Here is a 19,658-nt window from a genome sequence, read left to right on the forward strand (position 1 = left end):
TGAGAGCTAAATTTTCTATATGAAAATCAAAGTTCGAATAAATTTGAGCCGATCGGTTTTTTTAAAATAATTTTTTGTTTGTTCAGAATCAATTTTATTAATTTTCAATGATTTTTAAATTTTCAATAAAAATTCAGGCAATTCCCTAAAAGTTATGTCTTGACAAGTTTTCTCTATATCTTACAATTATTTAGATATATCCATTTTAAAAAAGCTTAAAATTTTCATACTTTTGCATAGGGGTAAACAGGGTGAGACCGCCCAGCGGGGTAAGACCGCCCCCCGTAGTTTTACCACCAAGTTATATAATAATTGAAAAATTTCTTTAACATGTCTATTACAGTATAATTACATAACATTTTGCACCCCTTTCTTTTTTGATAGTGCGCGAACAGTCACAGAAATAATCAAAAACAACCTTTCAGCTGGCAACCAGTCAATGCGCTATTGTTTTGCGGCAACGGGACTTAAGGTTTTTCTGTCTAAAGATTTATTGTTTTATTCGTGAATATACGTTTAACCGCTTGCCTAAATCTGTCTTCTTTCGGAAATGTCGAAGGCCGTGAGTGATCTTGTAATTTTGACTACTTTTTCGATGGAATATGAAAATGTTCCACTGGGGGTAACGTCGCCCACTATACATGGGGTAAAACCGCCACTTGTACAACTGCTTGTTATTTTACTTCAAAACCCAAATGCCTCGACACTACAAAGGGAATATATGCAGAATCAGTAAAGCAATTTCAAGCCACATAAGACATTGATGTGATTCGACCACTTTCGATTTGGTTGAAGCTTTTCTAGTGATATTTTTTAACGCGACTAATTTTTGAAAAAAGTAAACTTTTTACACAATGGTATTAATGAACAAAAATAATTTTAGAGCCAGGACGGTTTGTTTGATCGATATGACGTCTCCAGCAGAGTTGAAAATAGCAGTTTTTTACTTCCGAAAAAAGTATACACTGTAAAAAAATTCAAAGAAAAGATATAAAAATAGAATTATTTTTTTTTTAAATTTATTTAAAAATATCATGTTTTTGCCTGCAAAATCTGCAAAAGGTAAGCTAAAATTTGATGGTTGTTATATCATGGAGTAATAGAAATATTAACAGCTCTAATTTTGCAAAGAATTTTTTTGGGCGGTTTGTTTGATGTATAGAATCGTTGGTAATTTTGTTCCTCAAAAAAAAACATAAAAAAATTGAAAATATGAATAAAAAAATTATAATTATTAGTATTACTCATAATACACAATAAGTCTTCAAAAAATCATACAGACAGGATTACTGAGTTTCTATTTTTAGCTTAAAGACAGGTTTATTATAAATTGAATATTTTGAAAAACCCCAATTCTGGAAAATCTATTTATTTTGAAAACCACAAAAAGTTACCTAAATATTGATTTGAACTTGGATAATCAAAAAAAAACAAAAAAAAGTTAAAACTCAGAAAAAAAATTATTTTTTTCAGATTCTTCACAGTGTATATTTTATTAAAATAGAAAAAAAAATACCATCTACAACTTTGTCAAAGATATTATACCGAGAAAATCAACCGCTTTGGCCCTCAAAATATTTGTTATCCTCAAAAAATAGTGGGCGATCTTACCCCGCTGGTGGGCGGGTTGACCCCGCATGAAAAAGATCTGCACATTTTCAATGAATTTTTAAAATTGAAAAAAAGGCTGGAAAATAACCAAAAATATTTCAGTTCTTATTTTTTAAATGCGGGTATTGAGTAGCAGAACCTCTTAGCGAAGAAAAAATGAAATTGCAGCCGCAACTTTTTTTTATAAACAGAAATGCTTAAAGGGGGCGGTCTTACCCCGCTTACCCCTATATTAGTATAGAGTAATTTGCAAATTAGATTAGTTTACAAATTCTAAGTTTCATACAATTCTGAGAGATTGCTGCCAACATCTGGTCGAATTAGTGTGAAATCCGTATACAAGGTCATCCGAAATTGGATTGGTATGATCGAAAAGATTGCTAAGAAAACCATAATACCCGATCATACCCAGCCATGATTTTTCGTTCACTTCTAGTGTATATAACGATTGAATAAATGATGCTAATTTGGCTGCCACAAATTGCCACTCATTGAGATACATTAATTGAAAAATGAGAAAAATTTAGGCTCAAAACTAATTTTCTGAGCAAACCATTCGATATACGATATTGAAATCTTAAGACAAGTTGTGTATCTTGATGATATCAACAACTTTGTAGAATATGTCAACTCGATTAAATGCGATTTAAACCCAAGAAACTCAATAAATTGATTTTAAGGGGCTGTTGACAGAAATTTAACTATAGCTCAATGGTTTCACAATGAATAGACTTAGTGTCTTCGAAAAAAAATTCATAACGTTCATAGTTCTACAACTTTGCCGAAGACCTAAATTTGATATCTTGCAACTAGATGTTGTTGCTTTTATTTTGACTGAGTACCCCCTTAATAACATGTTCAACGAATACCTTAAAATATCCAAAATCGCATATTAGAAATCTTCTTTAAAAACACCTATATGCTAAAACGTCGAAAAAGACTTTTGTCCGTCTTTTTCAGTTTGGTCCCACTCTGCCGTGGGCTGGCGTTTTGACGTAAGCACCAGAAACACAAAATCGCTCCAGAGGCATCGCAGCACTCCTACCTCATCGTCATTTCTAAATGAAATGGCGCTAACGTCACTTTCTATTTTTTATTTTTTCCTCATATATCGTTTATTTGACACGGCACAAATACAATTTAATGTTTAACGGCGCCAATTATATCTGGTGACTTAAAAACTAAAAGCAAATTTTTTATCCTCGCTGCCGACTACGAGCTGAAATTAAGTCTAACTTAAAACTAGCATGAATTTTTCAATCAGTGTTTTGTTGTTGAATGGTCGTCTGGTGCTCTTCGAATGACCGATGTCATGAACTGGGGCAGGGGCTTGTATTCTCGGGTCCTGGAGGTATTGTGCGGGGTCTAGTTGCTGGTTATGGTTCGTTGTTGTTGTTCGCTAGTGTTCAAGTGGCCATATGGTATGTGCCGCTGAGCCAAGATATCACTGAAGGCCTCGGGTTCTCTGGTCGTGGCGAATTCGAGTGGGGTGCAGTTGCTGATTCCAGAATCTGTGCTTAAGGTTCAAACGTGTTCTTGTCGTTTTGTTGGGTGTAGACGGAGGGGAACGGGACTAGACTGGGGCATGGATGGATTTTAGGAAAACGTATATGAGGGTCATGTAGGGTATGTCACGGCTCGCCAAGACATCACGAACAGGTACAGCTGGCCGTCTACCTCCGGCCTCAAAGGAAGCTACTAATTTAGACCTGGCGTCACGGTGGACAGGGCATGACCAAACAACGTGCTCTATGTCGTGATAACCTTCACCACAGGCACAGATACCACTTTCCCCGAGCCCAATACGACGGAGATGTGCATCAAATCTATAGTGATTGGACATAAGCCGAGACATCACGCACGCAGCCAAACCATGAGCCCTGGGGAAGACCCATGTAGCTAATCCGAAAAGTTGCCAAATCGCCATGCGTAAAATGCATGTGCTTTTCGGCCTGATTTTAGAAATCTCAGTCACAGCTTTATAGTGTGACGTCAGGTCTTTCGAAATCTGTAATATGTTCAATGATTTCGATTTCGGCCCTGCTTTAGGCCTGAGGTAAACTGCCACTGGAAGCGTCGATCCGTCTGGATACAACCTGACACGTGAGGGAGCTGAAGAATTAACAGTAGAAGGAGGGGCAGGAGGGACAGGGTCGGGGGGATTCGAGGATGGAGGTGCGGGAGGTGGGGGATCTACATCCATCGCGCTAAAACTAGCGCGCCGATGGGACAGACAAGAAGCACGTACCTTCCTTTCCTTTTCTCCTTCGTGTTGGAGAAACGTCCACAGGAGTACACTGCACTCACCACCAAATCGTTCGACAGCAGGCAGCTACAAAGTGACACAGTTACACAAAGGCACTTGACCTTGAATTCGAAACAGCAATCTAAACAAAAGACACCGGGCCCGGTCAAAGAATACCAGCACTTGTGCACACGTTTTGAATTTTATCGGAGCGAATTCGAAACACAACCGATGCTGCTGCGTGTTCGGCACAGAATGACTTTTTATTTTTGATATTTCTCAGTTATTTTTCAATATTTTTAAATACGGTAACAAGCATCTTGAAGTGGGCTACCTTTACTATAGTAATACGTAAAAAAACGAAATTTTAAAATTTGGCGCTTACGTCAGAATCCCAGCCCACGGCAGCACTGTGGGCCGTGAAGCTCAGGGTGTTGGTAAATTTGATAGGTGATAAACATTTCTTTCTAGATATCTCTGTGGCTGCGAATCTTCAACCCTCTGAATTCTAGGATCAAAACCTGAAACAAATAAGGTGTAGGAATGGCACGTGTGCCAAAAACAAACGGTTTTTGATTCATATTTTTTAGTTTGCTCGTTTTTCCATTAACAAGTTTAGGTTCAATAACCGCCAACAGAGAAGTATTATGAGCCTTTATGTTGCCGAGGTGGATGGCCGGAATCGGTCAATCGGTTTCTGAAATATGGTCGGAACATGTTCCGATAGTATAATGGTCATGATCGAAGCAGTACTCAGAATCGTACCTCGCCTCCAATTACTAATTACAAATTATCAATTTTTTGGTGACACACTTTTTATTCTTTTTTCCGAAAGTTACTTCAATTTTATTTTATTAAAAAACTAGAAAAATGTAAACGAATTAAAATGTTATGACTTTATGTTTCCCGGTTGCCAGTACTTAAATTTGCCATAGTTTTATAGCAGTTGCACTGTGTAAAAATCAAATATATTATTAGCATCATTTTGTATAATTTGCTATCTGATTATGTTCGTGAATATGTAGAATACCATAGATTTTTCAAGGCGGTTCTGTTGAAAGTGATATGATACGCATCATTGGGCAGGATAATATTCTTTTATCAAATATAAATGAAAAGGCAGTAAAAGTAAATGTGCGTTTTATGATTTCAAATACAAAATTCACTCTTCAGAAAAGTTTTTCTTGAGGAAAAAAAAAATCATCAACATTTTCGTCAACTACTGTGCACGTGCAAAAATGACAACCAGTCAAAGCATATAACTGCTTATGTGTAATCTCAGTGCCCTACAGGCAATCAATTGGTGTAAACTTTAAACCCTCCAGAGGGTAATGTTGGTCCCATACAGCTACTTCCTGTGCATCACAAAATATACTACCTATCAGTGTTTAGAAACTGCATCCTACGTTTACTTACCTTTTGGGTCTGCTGTTCTTGTTTGCTTTTTCAGACTTTCGCATCAGCAAGTACTGCGATGAACACTTAATTATCGGTAACGAGGACCAATGGGAACGACGCCGTGGCAACAGCCACAAATCCAACAGTGAGCGTGCCGTTTCTGGCGCGGAAGCGATGCCGGTGAATGGTGATAGTACCGCAAAAGGCGGTAGCCTACAGGAGGACTCTGGCGCCGGTAATGCCAACGACCGACCGGTTGGATTTACTGAGGATCGGGAAAGTCAATGGAGCTACAATGATAATGGAGACTATGACGACGAGGACGACAATGAGGAAAGCGAGTACAATGCAGGGTACGGGAGCAGCCCGAGGGGTGAACCTCGGGCGGAAGCACTGCAGCAGGGACAGCAGCAAATCCTGCAAATGCATTCGTTCCATAATCTAAAAATCCTGAAAGCGTTACCTGGTGAGGAAGCACCGCTTAATGAGACGGAAAAACAACGGAAACTTGACGCGGATACTGCTAATCGGCAACGGCAACGGCAACGGCAAAAAGTTTTCTCCCAGGTAAGAACTGTTGTAACCTAACTAGAATGAAACCCGTGAGAAAAATTATCACGGTTGTGATTTGCTTTTGATATCAGAATAAATTTTGCACAAAACGTGTAGTTCTTTCTCAATTTACACATTAATATTACTCAATTTTCATAGTTACTTATTCGAGCTAAAATTGGTAAATTTCACACATCGTTTAAATCGTAACAATGTAACATTTTTCGAACGTTAATTTAATAGAACCGTTTGACTAAGTGGATGGTTAATCTTTAATTTTCGATTTTCCACGGTGCGTATTAACAAGCTTTAGACACTAGAATCAATAATCCAATAAAAAGATGAACCCGGAACACAATTACAAACTGTGATATTGACTATTCAGTACAATTTATAGCTAATACAATCGAGTTAACTGCAGAATGAAAATCATTTATTCAATCATATTTGCACTGTCGTCTTTTTTCTGTACTCATCCCAACAAACCAGTAAGTCTACCCAATAGACTTCCAAGCAGAGAATTAACCTGCAAGGCAACTGAGGCTGTGGCGCTGTTCAGGTTGGCCGTAGCGTTACCCAGTTTGTAGATCAGGTCCAACGAAGCGGAATTTCCAGCAACCAAAATTTGAGTCAGATTTCCATTTAGGTACGAAAGAGCGGTCAACAGCTGAGCGGTGCGAGTGTTCAACGTTGTAGTAGCGCTACTGGAGACTTGAGCTAAACCGTTGCTGACGATACTAGCCAAAGCAGCCTGGGCATTCTGTAGGGCAGTCTTAGCATTGCTTAAAGCTGTGCTCAATTGGCTGTTAGCGTTAGACACTCCACCATTGATGGACGCGGTAAGGTTAGCCAAAGCCGTTCTAATTTGACTGACAAGAGCGTTGATGTTGTCGTTGAAAGTAGACAATTGTGTCTGCAGCAGACTCAGGACATTGCTGATACCAGCGCCAATATCCGAAACCAATGTCTGCAAAATTGTAGCAGGAGAAGCGAAAGCAACCTAGAAGTCAAAAAAAAAAAATAAGTAAGATAAAATTTGTTTCGATTTCCAGCAACTCTTACGGCCAACAGGCACATGCCAAGTCCGACAATCAGCAAAGATTTCATTATGGTTGGACGTATAACCCAAGGTGATCCAAGAATGATACAGTTGGTTCGCAAAATCGATTATTTATACTCAATGATAATCACGCACACTGTAGTATTTTGCCAGCCCTCATAACGTGTCGCAAGTGGTATTACGAAGTTGTATTTCACACAACAATTCTTTCTGCAGATAAATGATGCTACAATGCATTTTTTGTTCTATCGAAAAAGCTGCAAATCCATCATCCAGCAGACATGTTGTCTCTTGATATTATATACTTATTTTGTCCATTTGAATCAGATCCGGGATCTATATGGTATAACGTTAGTCAAGCAGTCGTTTGTGAAATACAAAACAATTTTACTTTCTCGATGTAGAACTACGTCTTTGTTTTCTATACGACAATGAAACCGCCATGAATGTTACATCAGATTTCAAAATTGAATAACTAAACCACAAAACGGATCGCTTCAAAGGATTATCAAACAATATAGCACGCTTAGCCTTGGGGCTAATAGCGGTCTCGATCAACTAGATTAGTTGAGAGAATTCGTTATCGATATTGTTTTTGGCACATTTTGCATGTGTAGGATAAGTACAACGATACACCGTGCCCCAGTGCTGAATCGAGAAAATTTCCAGCTCGAAAAGATCCTCGACTCGATCGGGAATCGAACGCGATATCACAACCGTGTGGGAGAGCTAGCCGACCGACATCGCTAACCACAGAACCACGGGGTCCACAAAGGATTATCAGTAGAGAGTAAAAAAGAAATGAGATATCAGAGAATAAAGTAGTACTATTGGTACAATTTTACAAAACTTAATTGTTTTGCATTGCTCGTATATAATAAAACAAATTTGAGTTATTGGTTCTTCCACTAAAAATAAAATCTTCATTCTCATACTGGTCTGGACGAACCAATCGGACCGGAGCGGATCGAAAGTCGGAAACAACTTTCCATTTGGACGTCGATCACTAGTCCTACGTTAGTTATGCGGTCGACTACCTTCTAACTTTTTCCAGAGCACTGTCTGTTGAAATGAGTTTTCTTTTCAGTTTTGAAATTAAACTATTGTCAAATCAAAAATCCTTCACCGTAATTCAATAATTTGTGAAAACTCTACATTGAGTTAGAAGATGCAGCCGTGAAAAGAACAGTAGTCTGTAAGTCACATTGTAAATATAGACTACCAGGAGCTTATTATGTATAAAACATCTGCACCAATAGTTTTTTTTTGAATGCTCATAATTATCTCAATTTATTTTCGTGTGCGTGAATATGATTCAATACAATTGATCGACTTTACAAACTATCTGTCATTCTCTAACGCTTTCGGTTCATATCGGGCTTGCACCTTTGATAGAAATGAAATTCTGCTGGTTGTCGGACGAGGCATGTGCCTGTTGACCGTAAGAGTCACTGAGACCGGCAAATCCCATTACCGTGCTAACATTAACAAAGTTTCCAGATTGCTTTTGCTGCTCCTGCCACAATTTTGCAATGCATTGGTTTCAGACATTGGTATTGGTATCAGCAATGTCCTGATCATATTACAGGTGCAATTGTCCATTCTCAATGATAACATAAACGCTCTGGTCAGCCAGATTAGTATGGCTTTGTCTAACCTTGTAGCATCCATCAATGGGGAGTTTCATACGCGAATACCCAGCTGAGTACTGCTCTGGTAAACGCTATGACTGCTCTACAGAAGCCCAGGCAGTAGTTCGGCTGTAACATTGAACAATCGCACCGCTCAACTGTTGACCGCTCTTTCGTACCTAAATGGAAATCTGTCACAAATTTTGGTTGCTGGAAATTCCGCTTCGTTGGATTTCATCTACGAACTGCTTGGAAGTTTGTTAGGTACTGGTTTATGGGGGTGAATAACTGCCCAAAAACAAAATTCAATAAATGACAAACTTAAATTTTCTGGTTTTTTTATGTGTATTTATTAAATTTTGAATATACTGAGAAAAAATTACAACCTGATACAATTGAAAGGAATGCGAATTAATTCAAATCGAAATAACATTTCAGTACATTTATTGACGAAGTTCAGTAAAAAATTCATATTAAATCGTAGCGACACAGTACAGTGGTTCTGAATGAGTCTAAAACAATATCATGATTCATATCAGCTAAAGTGTTTTTCAAACACAATTTCTTGTATACAAAAATCTATTTTTTATCTAAATCGAGAAGGCGTGTCTTAAAAATTAGTTTTTTACGGCAACATTGCACAGTGATTTTCTGTATTTAACAATTAGCGTTTAGTGATTATCGAGCTAAATTTGTCAGTTGCCGGATTAACGATTAGCAAATTTTTCGTTAGTGGTTAGTGGCGCTGCGCACCAGGTAGTTTGAGTGTAAAAACAACAGGTCCAAAATTTGATTTGTCGATTTTAGAACAATAGTTACATTAATTTTCTCATATTTTTCAAACATGTGATAAGCACAACTGAACAGTACATGTTCAAAATTAGGAATGAAGTATTAAAACATCTAGTATACCGTAAACTGGGGTGACATTGATCACCGGGGTGACTTTGATCACTGTACCTCTTTTTTGAAAATGTGGTAAAAAAGCGCTCGTAGTGCTTGGGACTTGTCGTAATCTTCACTGAATGCGTGGATATATGTTTGCATTGCTACTACTCATGCATTTCCTGCTATTCCAAGAATGTTTTTCATGCTAAAATATTAATTGAAAATAAAGTGTATTTTTGGCGATTTTTGTTGCATACAAACAATCGGTTCAAGCAGATTCAAAACAACAAGTTGCAATACGTAAAGTTTTTTTATTTTGTTCCCAGATTAGTTCTTAAGATGAACAAATATTATAACAATACATTTTATTGTTATTTTTGCAAGTTTTTCCTCGAAGGCAATGTTGAGTCCCAATATTCTCCACAGCGTATTTCATATTTCTTTTTAACAAAAACCCAAGACGTGAAGTAACATGCAAATTTGGCCAATTTCATAAGTCATATTCCTCGTGGACTAGTTTTTGATGATTTTAGACCACCTTCTCTCTCAGTGGATAACAATTCATATATATTCTAAAAAATTTGTATGAATCTTGTACATTCGCCATTATAAACTGTTCACGTAAAATGTGAATGGCCCCCAAATTGCTTTCCATATTTATAAACTCGTTAAAGCCGTTTAAGGCTGTTCAATTTAGTGAAAGTAGCAAAGTGTTACACCAAATTCATCAAAATAATGAAGTGATCAAAGTCACCCCGGAATGATGATTGCTGTAAAATTTTTAGAGCATATTTAAAAACAGCAAAAATGTTGTTAAACTTTTGAAGTAGTGACTGAATCTTTTTCAATGCATGCCAGTACTTATTTTAAAAATATCGAATAATATTGTTTTCAGTATATTCTGAAAATATTTGAGATACAATCAAAAAAGTGCTTTTGATATCAGAATAAATTTTGCACAAAACGTGTAGTTCTTTCTCAATTTACACATTAATATTACTCAATTTTCATAGTTACTTATTCGAGCTAAAATTGGTAAATTTCACTCATCGTTTAAATCGTAACAATGTAACATTTTTCGAACGTTAATTTAATAGAACCGTTTGACTAAGTTGATGGTTAATCTTTAATTTTCGATTTTCCACGGTGCGTATTAACAAGCTTAAGACACTAGAATCAATAATCCAATAAAAAGATGAACCCGGAACACAATTACAAACTGTGATATTGACTATTCAGTACAATTTATAGCTAATACAATCGAGTTAACTGCAGAATGAAAATCATTTATTCAATCATATTTGCACTGTCGTCTTTTTTTCTGTACTCATCCCAACAAACCAGTAAGTCTACCCAATAGACTTCCAAGCAGAGAATTAACCTGCAAGGCAACTGAGGCTGTGGCGCTGTTCAGGTTGGCCGTAGCGTTACCCAGTTTATAGATCAGGTCCAACGAAGCGGAATTTCCAGCAACCAAAATTTGAGTCAGATTTCCATTTAGGTACGAAAGAGCGGTCAACAGCTGAGCGGTGCGAGTGTTCAACGTTGCAGTAGCGCTACTGGAGACTTGAGCTAAACCGTTGCTGACGATACTAGCCAAAGCAGCCTGGGCATTCTGTAGGGCAGTCTTAGCATTGCTTAAAGCTGTGCTCAATTGGCTGTTAGCGTTAGACACTCCACCATTGATGGACGCGGTAAGGTTAGCCAAAGCCGTTCTAATTTGACTGACAAGAGCGTTGATGTTGTCGTTGAAAGTAGACAATTGTGTCTGCAGCAGACTCAGGACATTGCTGATACCAGCGCCAATATCCGAAACCAATGTCTGCAAAATTGTAGCAGGAGAAGCGAAAGCAACCTAGAAGTCAAAAAAAAAAATAAGTAAGATAAAATTTGTTTCGATTTCCAGCAACTCTTACGGCCAACAGGCACATGCCAAGTCCGACAATCAGCAAAGATTTCATTATGGTTGGACGTATAACCCAAGGTGATCCAAGAATGATACAGTTGGTTCGCAAAATCGATTATTTATACTCAATGATAATCACGCACACTGTAGTATTTTGCCAGCCCTCATAACGTGTCGCAAGTGGTATTACGAAGTTGTAATTCACACAACAATTCTTTCTGCAGATAAATGATGCTACAATGCATTTTTTTGTTTTATCGAAAAAGCTGCAAATCCATCATCCAGCAGACATGTTGTCTCTTGATATTATATACTTATTTTGTCCATTTGAATCAGATCCGGGATCCAAATGGTATAACGTTAGTCAAGCAGTCGTTTGTGAAATACAAAACAATTTTACTTTCTCGATGTAGAACTACGTCTTTGTTTTCTATACGACAATGAAACCGCCATGAATGTTACATCAGATTTCAAAATTGAATAACTAAACCACAAAACGGATCGCTTCAAAGGATTATCAAACAATATAGCACGCTTAGCCTTGGGGCTAATAGCGGTCTCGATCAACTAGATTAGTTGAGAGAATTCGTTATCGATATTGTTTTGGCACATTTTGCATGTGTAGGATAAGTACAACGATACACCGTGCCCCAGTGCTGAATCGAGAAAATTTCCAGCTTGAAAAGATCCTCGACTCGATCGGGAATCGAACGCGATATCACAACCGTGTGGGAGAGCTAGCCGACCGACATCGCTAACCACAGAACCACGGGGTCCACAAAGGATTATCAGTAGAGAGTAAAAAAGAAATGAGATATCAGAGAATAAAGTAGTACTATTGGTACAATTTTACAAAACTTAATTGTTTTGCATTGCTCGTATATAATAAAACAAATTTGAGTTATTGGTTCTTCCACTAAAAATAAAATCTTCATTCTCATACTGGTCTGGACGAACCAATCGGACCGGAGCGGATCGAAAGTCGGAAACAACTTTCCATTTGGACGTCGATCACTAGTCCTACGTTAGTTATGCGGTCGACTACCTTCTAACTTTTTCCAGAGCACTGTCTGTTGAAATGAAATTTCTTTTCAGTTTTGAAATTAAACTATTGTCAAATCAAAAATCCTTCACCGTAATTCAATAATTTGTGAAAACTCTACATTGAGTTAGAAGATGCAGCCGTGAAAAGAACAGTAGTCTGTAAGTCACATTGTAAATATAGACTACCAGGAGCTTATTATGTATAAAACATCTGCACCAATAGTTTTTTTTGAATGCTCATAATTATCTCAATTTATTTTCGTGTGCGTGAATATGATTCAATACAATTGATCGACTTTACAAACTATCTGTCATTCTCTAACGCTTTCGGTTCATATCGGGCTTGCACCTTTGATAGAAATGAAATTCTGCTGGTTGTCGGACGAGGCATGTGCCTGTTGACCGTAAGAGTCACTGAGACCGGCAAATCCCATTACCGTGCTAACATTAACAAAGTTTCCAGATTGCTTTTGCTGCTCCTGCCACAATTTTGCAATGCATTGGTTTCAGACATTGGTATTGGTATCAGCAATGTCCTGATCATATTACAGGTGCAATTGTCCATTCTCAATGATAACATAAACGCTCTGGTCAGCCAGATTAGTATGGCTTTGTCTAACCTTGTAGCATCCATCAATGGGGAGTTTCATACGCGAATACCCAGCTGAGTACTGCTCTGGTAAACGCTATGACTGCTCTACAGAAGCCCAGGCAGTAGTTCGGCTGTAACATTGAACAATCGCACCGCTCAACTGTTGACCGCTCTTTCGTACCTAAATGGAAATCTGTCACAAATTTTGGTTGCTGGAAATTCCGCTTCGTTGGATTTCATCTACGAACTGCTTGGAAGTTTGTTAGGTACTGGTTTATGGGGGTGAATAACTGCCCAAAAACAAAATTCAATAAATGACAAACTTAAATTTTCTGGTTTTTTTATGTGTATTTATTAAATTTTGAATATACTGAGAAAAAATTACAACCTGATACAATTGAAAGGAATGCGAATTAATTCAAATCGAAATAACATTTCAGTACATTTATTGACGAAGTTCAGTAAAAAATTCATATTAAATCGTAGCGACACAGTACAGTGGTTCTGAATGAGTCTAAAACAATATCATGATTCATATCAGCTAAAGTGTTTTTCAAACACAATTTCTTGTATACAAAAATCTATTTTTTATCTAAATCGAGAAGGCGTGTCTTAAAAATTAGTTTTTTACGGCAACATTGCACAGTGATTTTCTGTATTTAACAATTAGCGTTTAGTGATTATCGAGCTAAATTTGTCAGTTGCCGGATTAACGATTAGCAAATTTTTCGTTAGTGGTTAGTGGCGCTGCGCACCAGGTAGTTTGAGTGTAAAAACAACAGGTCCAAAATTTGATTTGTCGATTTTAGAACAATAGTTACATTAATTTTCTCATATTTTTCAAACATGTGATAAGCACAACTGAACAGTACATGTTCAAAATTAGGAATGAAGTATTAAAACATCTAGAATACCGTAAACTGGGGTGACATTGATCACCGGGGTGACTTTGATCACTGTACCTCTTTTTTGAAAATGTGGTAAAAAAGCGCTCGTAGTGCTTGGGACTTGTCGTAATCTTCACTGAATGCGTGGATATATGTTTGCATTGCTACTACTCATGCATTTCCTGCTATTCCAAGAATGTTTTTCATGCTAAAATATTAATTGAAAATAAAGTGTATTTTTGGCGATTTTTGTTGCATACAAACAATCGGTTCAAGCAGATTCAAAACAACAAGTTGCAATACGTAAAGTTTTTTTATTTTGTTCCCAGATTAGTTCTTAAGATGAACAAATATTATAACAATACATTTTATTGTTATTTTTGCAAGTTTTTCCTCGAAGGCAATGTTGAGTCCCAATATTCTCCACAGCGTATTTCATATTTCTTTTTAACAAAAACCCAAGACGTGAAGTAACATGCAAATTTGGCCAATTTCATAAGTCATATTCCTCGTGGACTAGTTTTTGATGATTTTAGACCACCTTCTCTCTCAGTGGATAACAATTCATATATATTCTAAAAATTTTGTATGAATCTTGTACATTCGCCATTATAAACTGTTCACGTAAAATGTGAATGGCCCCCAAATTGCTTTCCATATTTATAAACTCGTTAAAGCCGTTTAAGGCTGTTCAATTTAGTGAAAGTAGCAAAGTGTTACACCAAATTCATCAAAATAATGAAGTGATCAAAGTCACCCCGGAATGATGATTACTGTAAAATTTTTAGAGCATATTTAAAAACAGCAAAAATGTTGTTAAACTTTTGAAGTAGTGACTGAATCTTTTTCAATGCATGCCAGTACTTATTTTAAAAATATCGAATAATATTGTTTTCAGTATATTCTGAAAATATTTGAGATACAATCAAAAAAGTGCTTTTGATATCAGAATAAATTTTGCACAAAACGTGTAGTTCTTTCTCAATTTACACATTAATATTACTCAATTTTCATAGTTACTTATTCGAGCTAAAATTGGTAAATTTCACTCATCGTTTAAATCGTAACAATGTAACATTTTTCGAACGTTAATTTAATAGAACCGTTTGACTAAGTTGATGGTTAATCTTTAATTTTCGATTTTCCACGGTGCGTATTAACAAGCTTAAGACACTAGAATCAATAATCCAATAAAAAGATGAACCCGGAACACAATTACAAACTGTGATATTGACTATTCAGTACAATTTATAGCTAATACAATCGAGTTAACTGCAGAATGAAAATCATTTATTCAATCATATTTGCACTGTCGTCTTTTTTTCTGTACTCATCCCAACAAACCAGTAAGTCTACCCAATAGACTTCCAAGCAGAGAATTAACCTGCAAGGCAACTGAGGCTGTGGCGCTGTTCAGGTTGGCCGTAGCGTTACCCAGTTTGTAGATCAGGTCCAACGAAGCGGAATTTCCAGCAACCAAAATTTGAGTCAGATTTCCATTTAGGTACGAAAGAGCGGTCAACAGCTGAGCGGTGCGAGTGTTCAACGTTGCAGTAGCGCTACTGGAGACTTGAGCTAAACCGTTGCTGACGATACTAGCCAACGCAGCCTGGGCATTCTGTAGGGCAGTCTTAGCATTGCTTAAAGCTGTGCTCAGTTGGCTGTTAGCGTTAGACACTCCACCATTGATGGACGCGGTAAGGTTAGCCAAAGCCGTTCTAATTTGACTGACAAGAGCGTTGATGTTGTCGTTGAAAGTAGACAATTGTGTCTGCAGCAGACTCAGGACATTGCTGATACCAGCGCCAATATCCGAAACCAATGTCTGCAAAATTGTAGCAGGAGAAGCGAAAGCAACCTAGAAGTCAAAAAAAAAAATAAGTAAGATAAAATTTGTTTCGATTTCCAGCAACTCTTACGGCCAACAGGCACATGCCAAGTCCGACAATCAGCAAAGATTTCATTATGGTTGGACGTATAACCCAAGGTGATCCAAGAATGATACAGTTGGTTCGCAAAATCGATTATTTATACTCAATGATAATCACGCACACTGTAGTATTTTGCCAGCCCTCATAACGTGTCGCAAGTGGTATTACGAAGTTGTAATTCACACAACAATTCTTTCTGCAGATAAATGATGCTACAATGCATTTTTTTGTTTTATCGAAAAAGCTGCAAATCCATCATCCAGCAGACATGTTGTCTCTTGATATTATATACTTATTTTGTCCATTTGAATCAGATCTGGGATCCAAATGGTATAACGTTAGTCAAGCAGTCGTTTGTGAAATACAAAACAATTTTACTTTCTCGATGTAGAACTACGTCTTTGTTTTCTATACGACAATGAAACCGCCATGAATGTTACATCAGATTTCAAAATTGAATAACTAAACCACAAAACGGATCGCTTCAAAGGATTATCAAACAATATAGCACGCTTAGCCTTGGGGCTAATAGCGGTCTCGATCAACTAGATTAGTTGAGAGAATTCGTTATCGATATTGTTTTGGCACATTTTGCATGTGTAGGATAAGTACAACGATACACCGTGCCCCAGTGCTGAATCGAGAAAATTTCCAGCTTGAAAAGATCCTCGACTCGATCGGGAATCGAACGCGATATCACAACCGTGTGGGAGAGCTAGCCGACCGACATCGCTAACCACAGAACCACGGGGTCCACAAAGGATTATCAGTAGAGAGTAAAAAAGAAATGAGATATCAGAGAATAAAGTAGTACTATTGGTACAATTTTACAAAACTTAATTGTTTTGCATTGCTCGTATATAATAAAACAAATTTGAGTTATTGGTTCTTCCACTAAAAATAAAATCTTCATTCTCATACTGGTCTGGACGAACCAATCGGACCGGAGCGGATCGAAAGTCGGAAACAACTTTCCATTTGGACGTCGATCACTAGTCCTACGTTAGTTATGCGGTCGACTAACTTCTAACTTTTTCAGAGCACTGTCTGTTGAAATGAAATTTCTTTTCAGTTTTGAAATTAAACTATTGTCAAATCAAAAATCCTTCACCGTAATTCAATAATTTGTGAAAACTCTACATTGAGTTAGAAGATGCAGCCGTGAAAAGAACAGTAGTCTGTAAGTCACATTGTAAATATAGACTACCAGGAGCTTATTATGTATAAAACATCTGCACCAATAGTTTTTTTTGAATGCTCATAATTATCTCAATTCATTTTCGTGTGCGTGAATATGATTCAATACAATTGATCGACTTTACAAACTATCTGTCATTCTATAACGGTTTCGGTTCATATCGGGCTTGCACCTTTGATAGAAATGAAATTCTGCTGGTTGTCGGACGAGGCATGTGCCTGTTGACCGTAAGAGTCACTGAGACCGGCAAATCCCATTACCATGCTAACATTAACAAAGTTTCCAGATTGCTTTTGCTGCTCCTGCCACAATTTTGCAATGCATTGGTTTCAGACATTGGTATTGGTATCAGCAATGTCCTGATCATATTACAGGTGCAATTGTCCATTCTCAATGATAACATAAACGCTCTGGTCAGCCAGATTGGTATGGCTTTGTCTAACCTTGTAGCATCCATCAATGGGGAGTTTCATACGCGAATACCCAGCTGAGTACTGCTCTGTTAAACGCTATGACTGCTCTACAGAATGCCCAGGCAGTAGTTCGGCTGTAATATTGAACAATCGCACCGCTCAACTGTTGACCGCTCTTTCGTACCTAAATGGAAATCTGTCACAAATTTTGGTTGCTGGAAATTCCGCTTCGTTGGATTTCATCTACGAACTGCTTGGAAGTTTGTTAGGTACTGGTTTATGGGGGTGAATAACTGCCCAAAAACAAAATTCAATAAATGACAAACTTAAATTTTCTGGTTTTTTTATGTGTATTTATTAAATTTTGAATATACTGAGAAAAAATTACAACCTGATACAATTGAAAGGAATGCGAATTAATTCAAATCGAAATAACATTTCAGTACATTTATTGACGAAGTTCAGTAAAAAATTCATATTAAATCGTAGCGACACAGTACAGTGGTTCTGAATGAGTCTAAAACAATATCATGATTCATATCAGCTAAAGTGTTTTTCAAACACAATTTCTTGTATACAAAAATCTATTTTTTATCTAAATCGAGAAGGCGTGTCTTAAAAATTAGTTTTTTACGGCAACATTGCACAGTGATTTTTTGTATTTAACAATTAGCGTTTAGTGATTATCGAGCTAAATTTGTCAGTTGCCGGATTAACGATTAGCAAATTTTTCGTTAGTGGTTAGTGGCGCTGCCCACCAGGTAGTTTGAGTGTAAAAACAACAGTTCCAAAATTTGATTTGTCGATTTTAGAACAATAGTTACATTAATTTTCTCATATTTTTCAAACATGTGATAAGCACAACTGAACAGTACATGTTCAAAATTAGGAATGAAGTATTAAAACATCTAGAATACCGTAAAATGGGGTGACATTGATCAGCGGGGTGACTTTGATCACTGTATCTCTTTTTTGAAAATGTGGTAAAAAAGCGCTCGTAGTGCTTGGGACTTGTCGTAATCTTCACTGAATGCGTGGATATATGTTTGCATTGCTACTACTCATGCATTTCCTGCTATTCCAAGAATGTTTTTCATGCTAAAATATAAAGTGAAAATAAAGTGTATTTTTGGCGATTTTTGTTGCATACAAACAATCGGTTCAAGCAGATTCAAAACAACAAGTTGCAATACGTAAAGTTTTTTTATTTTGTTCCCAGATTAGTTCTTAAGATGAACAAATATTATAACAATACATTTTATTGTTATTTTTGCAAGTTTTTCCTCGAAGGCAATGTTGAGTCCCAATATTCTCCACAGCGTATTTTATATTTCTGTTTAACAAAAACCCAAGACGTGAAGTAACATGCAAATTTGGCCAATTTCATAAGTCATATTCCTCGTGGACTAGTTTTTGATGATTTTAGACCACCTTCTCTCTCAGTGGATAACAATTCATATATATTCTAAAAAATTTGTATGAATCTCGTACATTCGCCATTATAAACTGTTCACGTAGAATGTGAATGGCCCCCAAATTGCTTTCCATATTTATAAACTCGTTTAAGCCGTTTAAGGCTGTTCAATTTAGTGAAAGTAGCAAAGTGTTACACCAAATTCATCAAAATAATGAAGTGATCAAAGTCACCCCGGAATGATGATTGGTGTAAAATTTTTAGAGCATATTTAAAAACAGCAAAAATGTTGTTAAACTTTTAAAGTTGTGACTGAATCTTTTTCAATGCATGCCAGTACTTATTTTAAAAATATCGAATAATATTGTTTTCGGTATATTCTGAAAATATTTGAGATACAATCAAAAAAGTGATCAAAGTCACCCCAGTTTACGGTAACATTAAAAGCAACGGTCTCTGTGCGGAAAATTGAAATATCATATGCATACTACACGAATTGAGCTTACTCAGACACTATTTGCTGCTTTATAGTGATTTGAGGCATCGCACGATGAGATTTTGTACATGTTTAAAATTTATTACAATCCTGATGACCAAATTTTTTTATTGTTGCTTTATTATGGTCATCCACAAGCTGGTTAGCCACCGTCTGATGGTCAACGTGGCCGAAACATAGCTTCTAAAACGGTCTTCAAAGTGATATGTGTTGCAAATAAAATCAAGATTTATAAGCATTTATGGAGGTTTTACTGAAGATTTCTATTAAATTTGCATGAGAAATCTGTCTTTTAAACTTTAATAGGGCTTACCTAAATAATTTGTCCAACGAGTTTATTTTAATTTCACGTTCTGAAATCAAGTTCTCTTTATGAAACGACAGTCAATTCA

The 19,658-nt window shown here is 36.7% G+C and overlaps 1 protein-coding gene across 1 annotated transcript in view; it reads left to right on the top strand.

Annotated features, from left to right (window-relative positions):
* LOC129731601 (uncharacterized) overlaps positions 1-19,658 on the top strand; it is a 148,023-nt gene that overhangs the window by 93,292 nt on the left and 35,073 nt on the right. Inside the window, exon 5 of the mRNA XM_055691715.1 lies at positions 5,307-5,821. Within this exon, the coding sequence (XP_055547690.1) occupies positions 5,307-5,821 (515 nt within the window). The remainder of the gene's footprint in view (positions 1-5,306; positions 5,822-19,658) is intronic.

This window comes from Wyeomyia smithii, chromosome 3 (genome assembly GCF_029784165.1).
Source record: "Wyeomyia smithii strain HCP4-BCI-WySm-NY-G18 chromosome 3, ASM2978416v1, whole genome shotgun sequence".
Taxonomy (NCBI): Eukaryota; Metazoa; Arthropoda; class Insecta; order Diptera; family Culicidae; genus Wyeomyia; species Wyeomyia smithii.